This window comes from Siphateles boraxobius, unplaced genomic scaffold, assembly GCF_051911475.1.
Source record: "Siphateles boraxobius isolate OS27281-9 unplaced genomic scaffold, OSU_SipBor_1 32, whole genome shotgun sequence".
Classification (NCBI taxonomy): Eukaryota; Metazoa; Chordata; class Actinopteri; order Cypriniformes; family Leuciscidae; genus Siphateles; species Siphateles boraxobius.
Window position 1 is genome coordinate 2,199,265 of NW_027508942.1, and position 17,587 is coordinate 2,216,851.

A 17,587-nucleotide genomic window follows, 5' to 3' on the forward strand; every position below is an offset into this window, starting at 1 on the left:
ATGACTTTCTTCTTTCAGCCAAACACAATCTGAGTCCTATTCAAAAATATCCTGGCTCTTCCAAGCTTTATAATGGGAGTGAATGGTACCTTAGATTTTGAAGCCCAAAAAAGCGCATCTTTTGGCTCTGGGGGATTAATAAAGGTCTTCTGAAGCGAAGTGATGCGTTTTTGTAAGAAAACATATCCATATTTATAACTCTATAAACTATAATCACTGGCTTCCAGTAACGGCCTTACGCAAGTCTATTTCCGATGGAAGACTGACCTCTGACCCGATATATTTAAATATTATATTTTGAATATTAAAAAACAAATTACAAATGCAATAATAAAACAGGTAACGGTACTCTGTATGTCCCAAAAAAAAAGAATCGATATTAGACTCTGGAAAAAGTGGTATTGGTGTATCCCTAGTACATAACCTATTCTTGTACTATCCTATGAGAAAGAAAGGACTGCAGAAATGATGCTTGTCATATTTTTCCGCAGATTCATCCTGTCTCTTTCCTCCTGTAAGACATGTGTTGTGATTGATGACCAACTCAACATTCTGCCAGTCTCCACTCACATTAACAACATCAAACCTGTCCCCCCAAAAACACAGGTAAGCCTGGTTCAGAACCAGATAGTGTTCTGTTTGCTAATTAGTTTATATGAATTCCATAATCTTTTTGATTTTCCCAACAGGATGAGGGACTTTCTCCTCTGGAACAAGAGCTGAAGGACCTGAAGGAGTCTTTACAGGACACACAGCCAGTTGGCGTTCTAGTGGACGGCTGTAAAACTATGGACCAGGTAGGGTTGTCGCGGTGAAGGAATTTCCCTTGCGGTATTTTTGTGTGGCTCAATAGCGCAATATGCGGTATTATCGCCATTTATTTATTTATTTATTTTGATTTATTTGTTGCTATATAAGTGTTGCGATGTGGTCAGCATACACAAAAACTAGGTCATTTTAAGTAACCAACGTAACCGAAGCTAAACAGCGTCTCTGTCTGCGCATTGAAAGGCTGTCACTCAGCGCATCGTTACGGCAACGGACTGTCTTTGAGTGAGTCATTAAACCGTTCATTCAACTAGGGCTGGGACGGTTACCGCAATACCGCGGTCACGTGACTCCAACCGCGGGTCTGAGCTCGTCACCGTCATCACCGCAAAAAAACAAAAACAAAAAAAAACATTGGCCTGCACATGTGTGCACGTTGTGTCTAGAATTAATGACATAGATTATGTCTAATGATAGTGTCTTACATAGATTCAAGGTTTTGTAAACAAAACTATCTCCGCTTCCATCTTTCTATCATCAAAAGATGGAGCAAATCCGACCTTTCGCGAGTTGGGGAGCGCAATGTTCCATGACACATAATAACATTACATTCGTATTAGAGATGCGCGGATGGGCTATTATTATTTCATCCGCTACGGAACCGCATCACAAAACTCATCATCTGTCCGCCTTCCATCCGCCATCCATCCCCACCAACATTTTTTGATCAATTTTCGAAATCGCATCCGCTGACTGTTTTAAGGTCTATGAGCGATGTGAGGCTAGAAAGCTCTTGGCTGTTCTAGAAAGGAGACTGCGCATGCAGCAAAGATATTTAAAGGCTAAAGTCCCTAGTATAGCCTATTGGCTATGTTGTATCCCCAGAATATCAGCAGTAAACTCCGTCTCCGATCGGCGCACATGGGATACAAATAAATAAATAGCCTATAACGCACATCGGCAAACCTGACCTTACTTGACTAGGCTACTGTAGCCTAAAATTGTATCATTTTGTTTTGAATTTTGTTTAAAAGTAGATATTTTAAGCATTCTATTTATTTCTCATGTCTGTGATGCAAGTAGGCCTAACCTATACGCCGAGTTTCGGTTAATTTATGAGACGAGCTCCAGTTCACGTGCAAGAGATCGCACCGGCGCTTCCACGCCCTCTTGATTATATGTCTGCTATATTTGCTGCTTTTTATTAATTCCAGGCAATTAGTTAATGAAACAGTGATTAAAATTAAGATACAATTTATTAAAGGCTTTCTACAAAACAAAACTTAATGAAGTGGTCAAAATAATGTCGGACCCATCTTATGATCCTATCTTACTCATGCTGTTCACTTTTCATATAATCGACATAGATTAAATAACAATGTTAACATAAATATGGAATATGATTTTTGTGATTAAGACATGTTGGAAAAGGTGTTCATCTTTCATTTCGTTCAACATCATAATGTATTCTCCTGAAAATGATGAATTCAATGCGAATGTATCTGAGAAAATCAGATTCAGTGATTGGTTCATGCCAAATTAGCCTACTGCTTAATGAAAATTTGACTTTCAAATTGTGCTCGTTTTTTTCGGATGTAGGTGACAATATTTAACAAAGTCTGTCTAGCAAAAACGCCTTCTGGTGTGTGCGCACTGAAGTCTGTCTTGGGGGGGTTTAAAGCAGTTTACCGCTATACCGCGGGAATATCTTACTTTTCAACCACGGTTAGAAAAAATCCATACCGCCCCAGCCCTACATTCAACGAACACGCTCAAAAACACTGATTCATTAAAAGATAGATGTAATGAAACAAGGTGTTCATTATTTTTAACTTTGAGCTCCACTTTTCAAGGCTCAGCTGACCAGCAATGCGTCGCATGGGTAACGCTGAAGCTGATGCTTCAGAGACCAATGGCATTGATTCAATGCGTAACTCGCTGACTTTTTTTCCAGCGGCTTCCTCGCGCTGTTGATGCTGACGCCGTTCATGGTAAATACCCTTAAACGTTAAAAGGGTGATACGGCAAATATTTTGCGTTCCTTGGACACGGCAACCTTTACACGAATATATATAACTTGACCTAAAAGACAGACGCAGGTAATCGCACGCGCTCAGTCGAACTCTTATTCACTGTCTGTTTAAGCTTAAATGCAAATCCACGAAGCCTCAGTACAAATCACCATGATAAACAGTGTTATTATCGTTATTAACTTATTTAACATTCAATACACATGCACAAAGTTCAAAACAAGAAGGGTAGCCTTATGAAAAAAGAAAACATGCGAATATCGCGGTTGCTGCGGTTACTTGCATTCCTCTGTTGTTGGCCTGTCAGTAGCGCAGTACTACAATATTGCGGTTATCGTGACAGCCCTAGGGCCAGGTATAATAAAAGAACTCCTAGAAATCTTAATGCTGATATGTTCACTGTGGCCCGACTAGTGTTTATTTCGCCTGTGTTTATGTCTTCAGGCAAAAGCAGTGCTGAAGTTCATTGAGGCTATTTCAGAGAAGACCTTGCGCAGCACCGTGGCTCTCACTGCTGCCCGCGGTCGAGGTAAATCTGCCGCGCTGGGATTGGCTATGGCCGGAGCGGTTGCATTTGGGTATGTAGTACAGTGTTGTGATTATGAATAAGCTCTTGTTTTGTTGTTATGTTTGCCTCCTGACTGGATTTTATGCTTATGAATAATTAATTGACTTTTTGTGTTCTCTTCCCAGCTATTCAAATATCTTTGTCACATCGCCCAGCCCAGACAATCTGCACACGCTGTTCGAGTTCGTATTTAAAGGTTTTGATGCCCTCCAGTATCAGGTAATCATCAATCGACATCATTAGATATGATCTAGTCACAGCCAGACCCAGACTGTATTAAAATAGTGTATCATTGAAAATAAGACCAATTAAACATTTACAGTAATACAATTCTGAGGCAAGACATGGGTATTTTTGTTGCGGTGCCTTGCAGCACTACTGTAATTTTTGAATAAATAGAGTAACAAGTTGAACTCTGTGTATTTTAGGATCGGTAATATACTATTTTAGTTTTGGTAATATACTATTTTAGTTTTTATTCATTTAGCCCCTATTGGAATTGTTGGTTTTCTTTATTATTATTCCTTCTGAATGGGAGTCTATGGCAGCCCTATAAACCCTAAGTAGGAAAATTACCAACTTTGGGGTTTCTGGGACAGCTCTATAGCGCCATCACCAGTTCAAAAATTCACATTTGAAACAGTTCGAACTTTTGAACCCTTTGATCTAGAAAAATAAAACTTGGTACTCCTGATTCCTCTCATCATGCTGATCACATTCCTTACATTGATTCAGAGGCTTTATCTCAGCAAAACAGAACTTTGATCAATAAAGAACCTATTATAGTATTGAAACAAAACTTGTTAGGCTTCATCTGAACTATGATCTGTGGGTCCATGCCACATTTAGGGACAGTGCCAGCCACAGGCCATGAGATCTGAAAAATGGCTATTTTTGCCAATAACTTGAACCTTTTGTCAGAATCGTGATCTTGATATCAATGGATTCCTTGTGTCATTTCGATTCAGTGGATATGTTTTTTTTAATATGTTGTTTAGATAAAGTTTTTTAATATGTCTAAATTGTTTTTATTCATTTTTATTTCAGTTTTAGTTGTTGAAGTAAAATTAATGTAAATGAGAGGTTTATATTATATATTTTATATTTATATATATTTTTTTAATGGTTTGTTAACTATAATAACCCTGGTCAGTCAAATGATTTAAACCCTGATCATTTCTTTAGTATTTGCTAAAATGTTTAATTTTTCAAATAAATTCTTATAGGTAAACATTTTCTAAATCTATGTATCTACTAGTAGGAGAATATAAATCAGACATTTATGCATAAATCTGAGGGAACTACTTCAAACCAGATTTTTTTTGTTTTGTTTTAATTTTAGGAACATATGGACTATGAAATAATCCAATCTTTGAACCCAGAGTTTAACAAAGCTGTGGTTCGTGTGAACATCTTCAAGGAACATCGACAGACCATTCAGGTATACAGACTTCCATCTCTGCATTCCTTTTCCATAATTTCTTTCTTTTTTTCTTCGAAATATTTGTTAAATAGTGGAGTCTCAGGTATTGACTTTGCTTAGAATGAATTTATTCCCCTTTAGGATGTTTTTAGAATATTTGGAAGTTAAGAAACAACAGGTTCATATGGTGCATTTTGCATCATTCACAACTATAATAATCATTGATGTTTTGATGTGCAGTACATTCACCCCGCCGATGCGGTGAAGTTAGGCCAGGCTGAGCTGCTGGTCATCGACGAGGCTGCTGCTATCCCACTGCCCTTAGTGAAGAAGCTACTGGGGCCGTACCTTGTGTTTATGGCATCTACCATCAATGGGTCTGTATTTAAAGAGCTGCTAGATTTTCATCTTTTTACAATTGTATATTATCAATGAAGTAATCGTCATGTCCACTTGCAGCTACGAGGGCACGGGTCGCTCTCTGTCTCTGAAGCTGATTCAGCAGTTGAGACAGCAGAGTGCAGACAGCCAGCAGAACCTGTCGGCTGAGAACAGAAACACCAGCACGGCCAGACTGGCAGCAGGTATCCGCTAACGGCCTTTTGCTTTTCAAATGTAATGGAGTGACATTTCATGCTTTTTCAGCGGTGTTGTGTTCTGGAAGCATCTTTTCCATTCATTTCTCCTATAGGGATTTTAAAAAGCCATGAACCAAGCCAACCAGATACGAGGTGATTCATAACGTTACAAACTTTAAATTTGAAGCAAAATAGTGTTTGAAAATTGGACAAAAATACAAAGGTACAAAATTATTTTGAGGCTTTATTGAGGGGAAAAACTGCAATCCCATGAAGCATTGCAAACAACATAACCAAATTAAAAACGATGGATTAAAAAAAACTACTGCCGTTAAAAATGTTGATTTTATATATGCACGCAAATATTTAAGTATTTTTTAGAGCACAGGAAACCGACTTGATTTCGTCATTCACGGTGCTTAATGGGAGCTAAAGTGGGCGGAGCTTTACCTTGACTGTTTCCTGTTGGTGGAATGACCCGCATAACTCAACTCGAGCTTTTCAGTTTTTAAGAAACCGCTAAAGACATATATTTTTCGTCAACATTCATTAATACTAACATTTCCGAAGTACTTCTAATCTTTTTTTTTTTTTTCTATTTAAAAATAAAAAACTTTGCTGGACTAACTGGGACTTGTCACAGCACTTAAATATTATTGTCCTTTCGTCGGTTTAACTGCTTCTATTAACTCCTCATTTGTAAGTCACTTTTAAATGTAAATGTTAAGAGCTCTTTTGGTAAGTTTCTGATTAGTGGAGTTTTCTGTAGAGTAGGGCTGAAACGATTCCTCGAGTTACTCGATTACATTTTTAAGTAGTAAACGTAACTATCACGTTCAATTGTAAGAGAGTATAGCCTAAAAAAGGAACCCCTTCACACACACACACACACACACACACACACACACACGCCAGTCAGACCGAATCGAGTAACTCGAGCTGATTTTAATCCCATACTGTATTTGTAGCGATGTCGTCGTGATGCGGTTTGACTAGATATGATTTTTAGCTTTGATGACATTTTTAAGTAGTAAACGTAACTATCACGTTCAATTGCAAGAGAGTATAGCCTAAAAAAGGAACCCCTTTCACACACACACACACACACACGCACACACGCACACACGCACACACACACACACACACACACACACACACACACACACACACACACACACACACACACACACACACACACACACACACACACACACACACACGCCAGTCAGACCAATTGCAGCAATGCATCACATATGATTAAACTTTTATGTAGCCACGCAACAATAATTTCAGCATGCATTCACTGTAACTTACACACCAGGACGTGATGGAGGAACAAATATTGTATTGCAGTCTTTGCGAGACCTTGTTTGTATTTCACGTCTGCCAAATACAGAAAACAACAAAAAATTAAAGTCCCCAGCCTGTTGGTTTTTAATAAAGATTCGCAGTAGCCTACTCATTTTTCAGTTAAAACGCACGGAACAAAAAGTGCGTCAGCTTTTACTGCGTGTTCAACAACAAGTCACCTTACAGCTCTTCTTCAGCGTTAAACTACCAGAATACACAAATATGCTTAGATGCTTAGAGTGGTTATATTATAACATCTTAAAGGAAAATTCACATATGAGATAGCTTTATAACTTGCATACTATATAACTTATAGTATATAACTTAACAGCTTTAACTGAAATAGAAACAAGTTTAATATAACTATTCTGTTAATAAAACACACACACACACAAAAAAATCCGATTAATCGATCGATTAAGTGCTAGCTTAATCGATTACAAAAAGAATCGATAGCTGCAGCCCTACTGTAGAGCATCATGGGTAATTTAGTTTTTCACTATGAATTCCAATGTTTAACATGATTATTTGAAAAAATGTGTGCCGATGGCTTCAACAGAAGCAAAAATCATCAATTAACAACCTCAGGTTTAAGTTGCCTTTTAAAAATAAATTTCCATATGGAGAAAATGAAGTTTTTCTGAGTTTTTACTTCTGAAACTCAATTTTGCACTCTATATCTCTTCACTTGCCACAAGAATTCAAGACAACTTTTTTCCCCCTGACTGATGATGTGTTTAATGTGTAAATGCGCTCTGCAGCACGAAGCCTTCATGAGGTGACCCTCCACGAGTCTATCCGCTATGGCCAGGGGGATCATGTGGAGAAATGGCTGAATGAGCTGCTGTGCTTGGACTGTCTGAGTGTGCCACGCATCATTTCCGGCTGCCCTTTACCCCAGACGTGCGACCTGTATCCTCTAAAAGTCAAACGAGACTTCTACATTCAGCACTGGGATTTTATGTTCATGCTAACATTAAAATACCCATTACTGCCACACAAGAAAAAAAACATGCTTTTGTAAAAATTATTATGAGATTAAAAAGTCAAAATTATAAGATAAGTCATCATGACATGAAAAGTCTACATTTGTTGTCATAATTATGACCTTTTTATCTTATTGTTTCGACTTTTTATCAGAATTTTAATCGTTCTCACATCTCGCACATCTCACACTCTTTCACATGATTTTATTTACTATCATCATCACCCGACTTGTAAAAACATGCCTGATTTCTCAAAATAACACAAAATAGTGTGTAAACATCCCTCATCTGCCTTAGATTTACTCCTCTCTAGACATTAGATTTCTTTAACCCCATATTTCAGTTATTATGTGAATCGAGACACGTTGTTTTGTTATCACAAAGCTTCTGAGACTTTCCTTCAGCGCCTTATGGCACTTTACGTAGCATCACATTACAAGGTAAATTAATATCTTGGTTATTAGAACAGTGGTTCTCAATCTTTTTGACTCAAAAGCCTCTCATTGTCCCAACACAATTTTTAAAGGCTCCCTTATATTTTTTTGTAGTTTTGTTTTATTATTTATTATTTGATTATATTATAACATTATATAAGAATTACATTTCAGTTCACAATTTGATTCTTTTTTTATTTAAGCATTTAATTAATGCTTAAATGACAATTAATGAAATACTATTTGGATACTAACAGTTTATTATTAATATTAATAAATTAATAAATAAAAATTTATTAAAGGGGCCATGACATGGATATTTTATAATTGTATGATGTTCCTTGATGTTCACTTATACTGTTAATAAAGTTTTTTTTTTTTTTTACAAAAAAAAAACATGTGGAAAAAATATTTTCAAATTTCATTTTGTCCTTCTGTCTGAAATGATCTGTTTTTAAGGCGCTGCTCCTTTAAGGCTTGTCAGTAAATGTCCACTGTTATTATTGGTTAAGGTTATTGCATAGGAAATGAGCAGGATAATTTACAATATGAAACTTACAGGGTGTTTTAATGGTATAAAGACCTTACATGTCAAAATATGAAGGCACATTTTTATGTCGTGATCCCTTTAATATTTTTGTCATCATCTTGGTTTAGAACCACTGAATTAGAGCATTACATAATGTCACAAACTCTAAACAGTAAAACAATTTTAACTCGATCTCCTCTCCCTCCTCAGAATTCACCCAATGACCTTCAGTTGCTTTCAGATGCTCCCGCTCACCATCTCTTCTGCCTGCTGCCCCCTGTTCCGCCCACACAGAGTTCACTCCCAGAGGTCTTAGCAGTTGTGCAGGTACGGCCAAAGACACTTTATTCCAGTAATGCTAAATCTGAGTTGAATTATGTTGTTAATGAAAGAACTGTAAACTGTAATTTCAGGTGTGTCTGGAAGGAGAGATCTCACGCCAATCCATCCTCACCAGTTTGTCCAGAGGGAAGAAAGCGTCAGGTGATCTCATTCCCTGGACTGTTTCGGAACAGGTAACAAATCCCAATTTAAAATGAAGCTAAACTACAGTTCACCAATTTGGGGCCATTAAGGTTTTTTTTTTAATACTTTTTAATACTATTTTTTATTTAGTATAATAGATACTTGTATTTAGCAAGGACGCATTGAATTGATCAAAGGTGACAGTAAAGACATTTATTATGTTACAAAAGATTTCTGTTTCAAGTAAATGCAAAAAAGTATCATGGTTTCCACAAAAATATTAAGCAGCACAACTTTTTACAACATTGATAATAATTGAAAATGTTTCTTGAGCAGCAAATTAGCATATTAGAATGATTTCTGAAGGATCATGTGACACTGAAGACTGTAATGATGCTGAAAATGCAGCTTTGATCACAGGAATAAATTACATTATTCAAATTGTAAAAATTCTTCCGTATTTTGATCAAATAAATGCAGACTTGGTGAGCATAAGAGACTTCTTTTTAAAACATTTAACATTAAAAAATCTTACTGACCCCAAACTTATGAAAAACAGTGGAAATAGATTATTTATGCCATACTGTCAAATAAATGCTTCAGAGAGTGACTCTCAGAGAATGATTCTGATGCTCTTGTGTTTTTAGTTTCAAGACCCTGAATTCGGAGGCCTCTCTGGAGGCAGGATTGTCCGTATTGCAGTGAATCCTGATTATCAGGGGGTAAATGACTCTCTTCCCCTCAGTCTCTGTTATGTTCATTGAACAGCTTATGTATTGAAGTTGCTTGATTATTGGCTTGTTTGAGCAGTTGTGTCATTACCCATGTGTGGTTCACTGTGCCGTCTGTAGATGGGTTACGGCAGCCGTGCTCTTCAGCTGCTGGAACAGTATTACGAGGGCCAGTTTCCTCTGTTGGATGAGCAAGAACAGACATCGGCCGGCGCTATCACATCTTTGAGCAGTGAGGTAATGCTTTGCGTCATCACTCAGAAATCTTCATGAAGTCTGTGTGGCACTTCATGTTTTAGTGGACTTTGATGTATTGTTATATTGTTCCATGTAGGAGGAAAATAATACTTCCTTGTGTTCATATAGTGAAAATCTGTGTAGAAAATTGCTCGATCATATTTGACTAGATTTGTTCTGTATTTAATTTTTACATTAAACATTTTGAAGCCATTTCAGAAAATACGACGCTTTTCAAAAAGTTTTCTGTTTGGATATATTTTAAATTGTATTTTAATCCTGTGATGCAAAGGGGAATTTTCAGCATCATTACTCGTCTTCAGTGTCACATGATCCTTCTAACATGCTTTCTAATTAGCTGCTCAAGAAACATTATTATCAATGTTATTTTTGTGGAAACTGTTAAATTTTTCAGGATTCTTTGATGAATAGAATGTTAAAAAGATAGAAATGTATGGTAAACACTTTTGTTTAGGGTCCAATTGTCACTATTAACTAGTTGCTTATTAGCATGCATATTACTAGGATATTGGCTGTTTATTATAAAGCACATATTAATGCCTTATTCTGCATGACCATATTCCAATACCTAAACCTAATAACTACCTTAACTACTATTAGCAAAGAAGTAATTAGGAGTTTGAGGCAAAACATATAGTAAATGGTTAGTTAATGGTGAGAACTGGACCCTAAACTAAAGTGTGAACAAATTTAGAATTGTTTGTTACATTATAAATTTCTTTACTGTCATTTTAGATACATTTTTGTGTTCTAGCTACAATAATCTTTTTTTCTTACCGTTTATCACTGTTCTGATTTGTCAAGTGCAGAATTGATTAAAATTAATATGCTCTTTTTTTGTTCCTTTTTGTACAAAATCAGAACTAAATTAGTCCTCTGTGTCAGTGATGTGTACAATAATATTTAGAATTCAAGATTTCCTTTATGCAATTCAGTAGTTATGAATGGTCACTTCACTGATAAAGTAGTATAATATCTAGAACCTAAGCTTTGATAAATAAGAATAATGTAAGGTTACACTTTATTTTAAGGTGAAGTAGTTACATTGTACTTACTCAGATAAGTTCTGAGTAATATTAATGAACTACATGTAATTATTATAGAGTTAGGGCTTGGTTTAGGGTTAGTTGTAATTATGCCTAATTTACTGTTATTACTATAGTAAGTACATGTAGCAACTTTAACACCATAAAATAAAGTGTCACCTAATGTAAGGATGGATTCTGAAATGAGTGTATATTTTTCCTTCATGTCCATGTTCAGGCTGTCAGTCTTCTGGAAGAAGTGGTGTCTCCCAGGAAAGACCTGCCGCCGCTGCTGTTGAAGCTGAATGAGAGGAGAGCCGAGAGCCTGGACTACCTGGGAGTCTCTTACGGTCTCACTCCTCAACTACTCAAGTGAGATGCGTTATGCAAGCAGATTTTACAGTGATATTTGCACTGTTATACTATTTCAAAAACATAACTCGTTAATCTCTCTGCTTTCTTTCTCAACCAGATTTTGGAAAAAGGGTGGATTTGTTCCTGTTTATTTAAGACAGACTCCGGTAAGCATGCCGCATTGTTTTTTTTAGTTTTTTTTGTATTGTCAGGAGTGTTTTTCTTTTTGTAACTTGTTTTCTTATACTGTGGCCTGTAGAACGACCTGACGGGAGAGCACTCCTGCATTATGCTGAAGGAGCTCAATGCTGAGGAGTCAACAGAGCAGAACCAGTGGCTCTCTGCTTTCTGGAAAGGTGAGAATGCACAATCTCTCAGAATAATGCTGCATTTGACCAATCAGAATCCATTTAGATTGATTAGGGAGCAGTCATGGCCTAATGGTAACAGAGTTGGACTGGTGACCCAAAGGTTGCTGGTTCGATTACAGACAGGAATATGACTGAGGTGTCCTTGAGCAAGGCACCTAACCCCCAATCGCTCCCCGGGCGCCACTGAAGGCTGCCCGCTGCTCCGGGTGTGTGTATCCACGTTTGCAGTGTGTTTGTGTTCACTACTCACTACTCTGCTCCTAATGTGTGTGCACTTACTTGGATGGGTTAAATGCAGAGGTCAAATTCCAAGTATGGGTCACCATACTTGGCCATCACGAGTCACTTTCACTTATTATTCCAGAGAGCTGTGTAATAATATATATATATATATATAATTCTCACCCAGCTATCTTTTCCTGATTTCAAAGACTTAACGTTTCTTGTGTTGGACAGATTTCCGGCGGAGGTTCCTCTCCCTGCTGTCTTTCCAGTTCAGCAAATTTAACCCGACCCTGGCCCTCAACATCCTGCAGAACAAGAGCGCTAAGGATGACAGCCCAGCAGGTACAGGCCCGCATCTGCCACCTCATCAGACTAAATGCTTTATGTGAGTGATGGTTAAAGATATCCTTTCATGCGTCTGTGTCTTTTCAGCTCTCAGCAGTGTTGAGCTCGCTGCCACATTCACTCCATACGACCTTAAGCGTTTGGAGATGTATTCAAGAAACATGGTGGACTATCACCTCATCATGGACATGATCCCTGTGATTGCACGCATGTATTTCCTCAAACAATTGGGAAACATCGGGCTTTCTGTTGCCCAGTCTGTAAGTCAACTATGTGCACTTTTAAGTTTTACTTTATTTAAGTCAAAATGTATCGTTAAGTATAGCCTATGTGATTTTACTAGGTATTCAAATATTACTAGGTAAGATTCAAATATATTTTCATTTTTAAAAATAATAATAATAGTAGTATAATAATAATTGTATATTTGTATATATTTATATAAGCATAGTTGTGCTTGGAGTCAGCTGTTTTATTTGTGATAACGCACTGAAATATGTCAAATTGTGCAGACAATTTTTGGCCAGGCTGTCCAACTAAATATTAATAACTGATTATGTTATAGTCAATGTGTACTACTTCCTGTTTCTATGCAGATTTTTTTTTTTTTTTGCATATTAAATTAAAACCTGTAGCTGTAGTTTGCCAAATTATATATATATATATATATATATATATATATATATTTATTTATTTATTTATTTTGATGGTTTAATCGAACTTGTTGGGTCATTAAACACAAATATTCCTTACAGACATCACTTTTGTACAGAGCCCACATGTGCCCAAAGGGACATGAAGGGAAACAAATTTGATGGAAGGAAAAATGAAGTCAAGAAACTTTGCTTTCGCTAAAAAAAACAAAAGTTTTGCGAGCAAACGCAAAATCATTGAACTATATATTTTTTCAATCACCATGTCTTTTAAGTGGCTTCATACTTTTGTCCACTACTGTATATGTAAATTATGTAAGTAATGTTTGTGTGTACTACACGATGGATTCTTTCTTCAGGCTCTACTGTTGGGAATTGGGCTTCAACACAAGAGTGTAGATGAGCTGGAGAAGGCGATTGATCTGCCCGCTTCTCAGCTTATGGGCCTGTTCAACCGGGTCATCCGTAAAATAGTGCAGGTGAGACCAAACAAGCCCTCTCTCCTGCTCTCTCATACACACACTGAAGAATTAGAACCGAACATTTTTTTCAGAGTGAGAAATAAACTACATGGATCTACTCTTCTGTAATGTTTCAGTGTGTATTGTTTGATTCTATATTTTCTGCAGTTCTTCAACACTCTTCAGGAGAAAGCAGTTGAAGCAGAGATGGTGGCCACCAAAGACATAAGCATGGAACCAACTGCGCAGACGCTAAATGAAGATCTGGTATGAGACTCTAGATTATTATTTTGTGATCCAAAAAATATTCACAAAAATGTTGAGTCGGTAACATTTTTAAAAATGTTTTTGAAAGAAGTCTCTTATAGAATGTTTATTTTCTCAAAAAATGTTTATTTTTTGATGGGTAAAACAGTTATAATATTGTGAAATATTTTACCATTTAAAATACCTTTTCTATTTTAATATATTTTAAAATATATACATGTGATGCAAAGCTGAATTTTCAGCATCATTACTCCAGTCTTCAGAGTCACATGATCCTTCAGAAATCCTTCTAATATGATGCTTTGGTGCAAAAGAAACATTTCTTATTATTTTCTGTTGAAAACAGTGCTCAGGATTCAGAAATACATAATAATTTTGTAACAAGTTATCATATTAAAATATTATTTTGTCCCTTAGGATGATGCAGCCAAAGAATTCCAGGAGAAACACAAAACTGACATGGAGAAGATTAAAGACATGAATCTTTCAGAGTGAGTACTTCTAATAAAGTCCAAACTATATATTAATTTAAACTGTTTTTTTTTTATTTAGGGTTCTTACACAGTGTGGAAAGTATTGAATTTGATTTGAGTCGTTTTCAGGTCTGGACAAATATTGAAAAAAGAAAACAGAGTTTGGAGAGAAAAAAGTGTTTCCAGACTTTTGCGCCTATTCAGTTTTATAAACTATAACATTAAGAATTTCTAAAAATACATTTATCATACAAGCAGAGTGTTTTCATGTGATCCTTTAGTGATTGTCAAACACGAATGTTATAATTCAAGCAGGGCCGGCTCTAGCCCTTTGGTTGCCCTAGGCGAGATTTATTTTTGCGCTAAATTTTTTTTTGCATTTTAATGTTAAATTTATCAATCTGTTGCACTTTGAGAGTTCAAAATTAAAAGCTCCAAAGTCCAACCCATATTCAGTGTTCAAATTAAACAAAGAAAAATGTATAAGTTATTTTAGTTAGTGTCTGTCTACATTTACATAATAATAGTTATAATATTAATCCCATGATAATACCCATATATTGTAAGACAATGCACTGAAAAATATAGTAAACTTTCATAAGTTTTGTACTAATTTCTATATATTAAAAGAGTATTTTTTTATACTCACATTAAAGATGTGATTGGGCCAGCCGCAGTGTCAATCAAGAAAACAACCAATGGGCCGCTGATCTACGCGTTTCATGCGGTGTCAGAAAAAAAGCTAACGCTGACTTTTTTTTGACCAATGCAGTACACCAGCACTACCCCAGCGCCGCTGATTAAGCAAAACAAAACAAAACAAATGGCCTATTTCTATTTTAGCCCCCGGCCGCTTTTTTGCTTTATCCATCTTTTTGAGGGCGCCTACTCCTCATAAATCTTATGAGGGCGCTTACTCCGCTACACATACGGTATACCCACTTTTTGCGCCACTGGCAGGCTTATGTGCCGACCCGGCCCGGGGCTGAGCCCCGGAGAGCCCCGGCCCAATTAAACCACTGGCTGTGAGCTTGATGATATAGTCTACATAACTCTGCTTTGGGCCCGTTTTTCTTCCTCCTCCTTCCTTCGTTTTCGGAAAGCCGATCCCGATGGCTTGGGTGTTCTTTTCATAATAAAAGATTATATAATATATGATCATTTATAGCCTACAACCGCCAAGGAGCGTTTAAAGCGCTAAAACCAGCTGTCAGATGTTTTCGCGCCACTCCCGGTTGCTGAGCTAAGCGCGTGAGTTTGACAGCTGCCTGTCAGAGTGACTCAGTCGTTTTTTAGGATTGTATAATCTAGTAAAAGAAATGGACAAATACAAGCAGTGTGTGGACAGTGCACAGTAAAAGTGTACAGCGTGTGCGCAGCTTTCATAATAAGATACATACATTTGATTACCTTTTTTTTTTTAATTCTAGAATTTTGCGCCCCGTCCAGCAGATGGCGCCCCAGGCGGCCGCCTGTGTCGCCTGTCGGCAAAGCCGACCCTGAATTAAAGGCACATTTTCATTATGCAAAACTGTTTGTCTTTACCACAAGAAACTCTCTTTTGAACTTCACTAAACGAATGTGAATGTGCCACTCAAACCAGCAACAGATAAATGAGCAAAGATCATCTAAATCAGACTGTACTTTGATACGGTAACTGTTTTGGTGTTGCACGATCACCAAACGGCAAAGTCAGGTGTCAGAGGTGAATATATGAAGGTTATAAAGCTTTTTAGGTTCTTCTGCATGTTATCATTTTTAAGAAAACCAATGGAGAAAAATAAACACAATAAACATATTACAATACAAATGGCTGTACAATATACCAAATATAATGCTGTGTACCACTTATGTTGAAATGATTGGAAAAATCGACAGAGGTTTGGAAATTTTAGTCTGGAATGGTATGGAGTTTTGAAATTGAATTTTTGAATGTGAATTTTAATTTTTACCCCTTGTGGCCCACTTATAAGTTTTGTATATTATTTCTCCCCCCTCAAATGGCTGTGTTAACCCCTCTTTTCCATTCTAATTTTTTTACGAAGGTACATGATCCGAGGAGATGACGAGGAATGGGATCAAGTGTTGAAGAAAGCCGAACATACAGCTATTGTGAGCATAAAAGGGTAAGCAAAGATATATGGACCTTGTGTTAAGGAGATTTTGTCTGGGATCATAAACTGCTATGAATTTTATCTTTGTTCCCCCCCAGTGACAAAAAAAGAAAACTGGAAGGCTTGAACCAGAAAGAACAATGGCAAGACAAGAAGATGAAAAAAAACAAGGACAAAAGGGGAAAATTTGGAAAGAAAACATGAAAGAAATGGACTTTAAAATGAAACCTTGAAATGTATTTGTGCTTGTTGTCTTTTAAGTTTCTCTGGTCAATAGATTATGAAAATTATGTCTTGAGTCCAAATGAGAAAATATATTTGGATAAAGGATTTTAGAATCAAGACCAATTTGTTTTCTTTTTTTATATCTAGATTTTTTTTATTTTCAGTAAACCAACAAAATAAAGTTGTACATTGGTTTTTTTTCTTATCGTATTTCAAATGTTAATATTTCCATGGTAGACCTCATGATTTTTCATTTGATTTCAGCAGCCTGACACTATACATTTTAATTTTTAAAGTTAATAATAATCTCGTTGTGCATAGCTTGCATTCAAAAGATACTATACTGTTATTTTTTTAAGCTGTTATGTGTTTTGAAAAGGCGATTTGACTACAGTGGGAGATTAAACGTTATCACACTGTAAAGGTAAACTTTACAGCGTCTGTATGCTTATAAATGTGCTCTTATAAACTATTCCAAATCAACATTTCTAGGCAAATGTTTTTTTAGAAAAAATAAACTTTTTTAATTTTTTTTTTTAATTCAGTAATTGTTTTACAATAGTGCAAACATGCACCTCTTAGAAATCTGGAACATTTCCAAAAATGTATATATTAAACAAGTAGATTAAATTTTGCACAACCAGGATAAAAAGGGAAAGAAGAGAGAAAAAAATTAAACATCATACAGATAATAATCACGGTACATGAAAGATCTCATATTTCTTCAAAAAAGAGATACATTTTCTATTGTCAATTATTCTTAGTGATTTGATTAAATAGTTTACTTCACATAAGAACTCATTAAAAATAGGAATTTTCTTAAGAAATCTTTCAAGCCCTATAAGTAGTTATTTATATGCAAAATCGTTGCTATGCCCGTGTTGTTTTCTCCGAGGCAAGAGTAACGGTAATGCTGCTGCTTCTTTAACAAGCAACGATAAAACAGTCAACAGT

At 36.3% G+C, this 17,587-nt stretch overlaps 1 protein-coding gene across 4 annotated transcripts in view; it reads left to right on the forward strand.

Moving 5' to 3' along the window:
• nat10 (N-acetyltransferase 10) overlaps positions 1 to 17,587 on the forward strand; it is a 35,330-nt gene that overhangs the window by 4,147 nt on the left and 13,596 nt on the right. For 2 of the 4 annotated variants that reach the window (XM_077194499.1, XM_077194501.1), the window contains exons 7-27: positions 492 to 606; positions 690 to 797; positions 3,243 to 3,376; positions 3,492 to 3,585; positions 4,709 to 4,807; positions 5,030 to 5,166; positions 5,249 to 5,373; positions 7,479 to 7,629; positions 8,047 to 8,143; positions 8,877 to 8,993; positions 9,080 to 9,181; positions 9,779 to 9,853; positions 9,983 to 10,099; positions 11,384 to 11,517; positions 11,618 to 11,666; positions 11,759 to 11,855; positions 12,327 to 12,437; positions 12,528 to 12,700; positions 13,453 to 13,572; positions 13,723 to 13,821; positions 14,239 to 14,312. In XM_077194499.1, the coding sequence (XP_077050614.1) occupies positions 492 to 606; positions 690 to 797; positions 3,243 to 3,376; positions 3,492 to 3,585; positions 4,709 to 4,807; positions 5,030 to 5,166; positions 5,249 to 5,373; positions 7,479 to 7,629; positions 8,047 to 8,143; positions 8,877 to 8,993; positions 9,080 to 9,181; positions 9,779 to 9,853; positions 9,983 to 10,099; positions 11,384 to 11,517; positions 11,618 to 11,666; positions 11,759 to 11,855; positions 12,327 to 12,437; positions 12,528 to 12,700; positions 13,453 to 13,572; positions 13,723 to 13,821; positions 14,239 to 14,312 (2,328 nt within the window). Of the gene's footprint in view, positions 1 to 491; positions 607 to 689; positions 798 to 3,242; positions 3,377 to 3,491; positions 3,586 to 4,708; positions 4,808 to 5,029; positions 5,167 to 5,248; positions 5,374 to 7,478; positions 7,630 to 8,046; positions 8,144 to 8,876; positions 8,994 to 9,079; positions 9,182 to 9,778; positions 9,854 to 9,982; positions 10,100 to 11,383; positions 11,518 to 11,617; positions 11,667 to 11,758; positions 11,856 to 12,326; positions 12,438 to 12,527; positions 12,701 to 13,452; positions 13,573 to 13,722; positions 13,822 to 14,238; positions 14,313 to 16,339; positions 16,421 to 16,506; positions 16,827 to 17,587 lie in introns of those variants that run through there. The other 2 variants (XM_077194498.1, XM_077194500.1) reach the window with 2 other exon arrangements.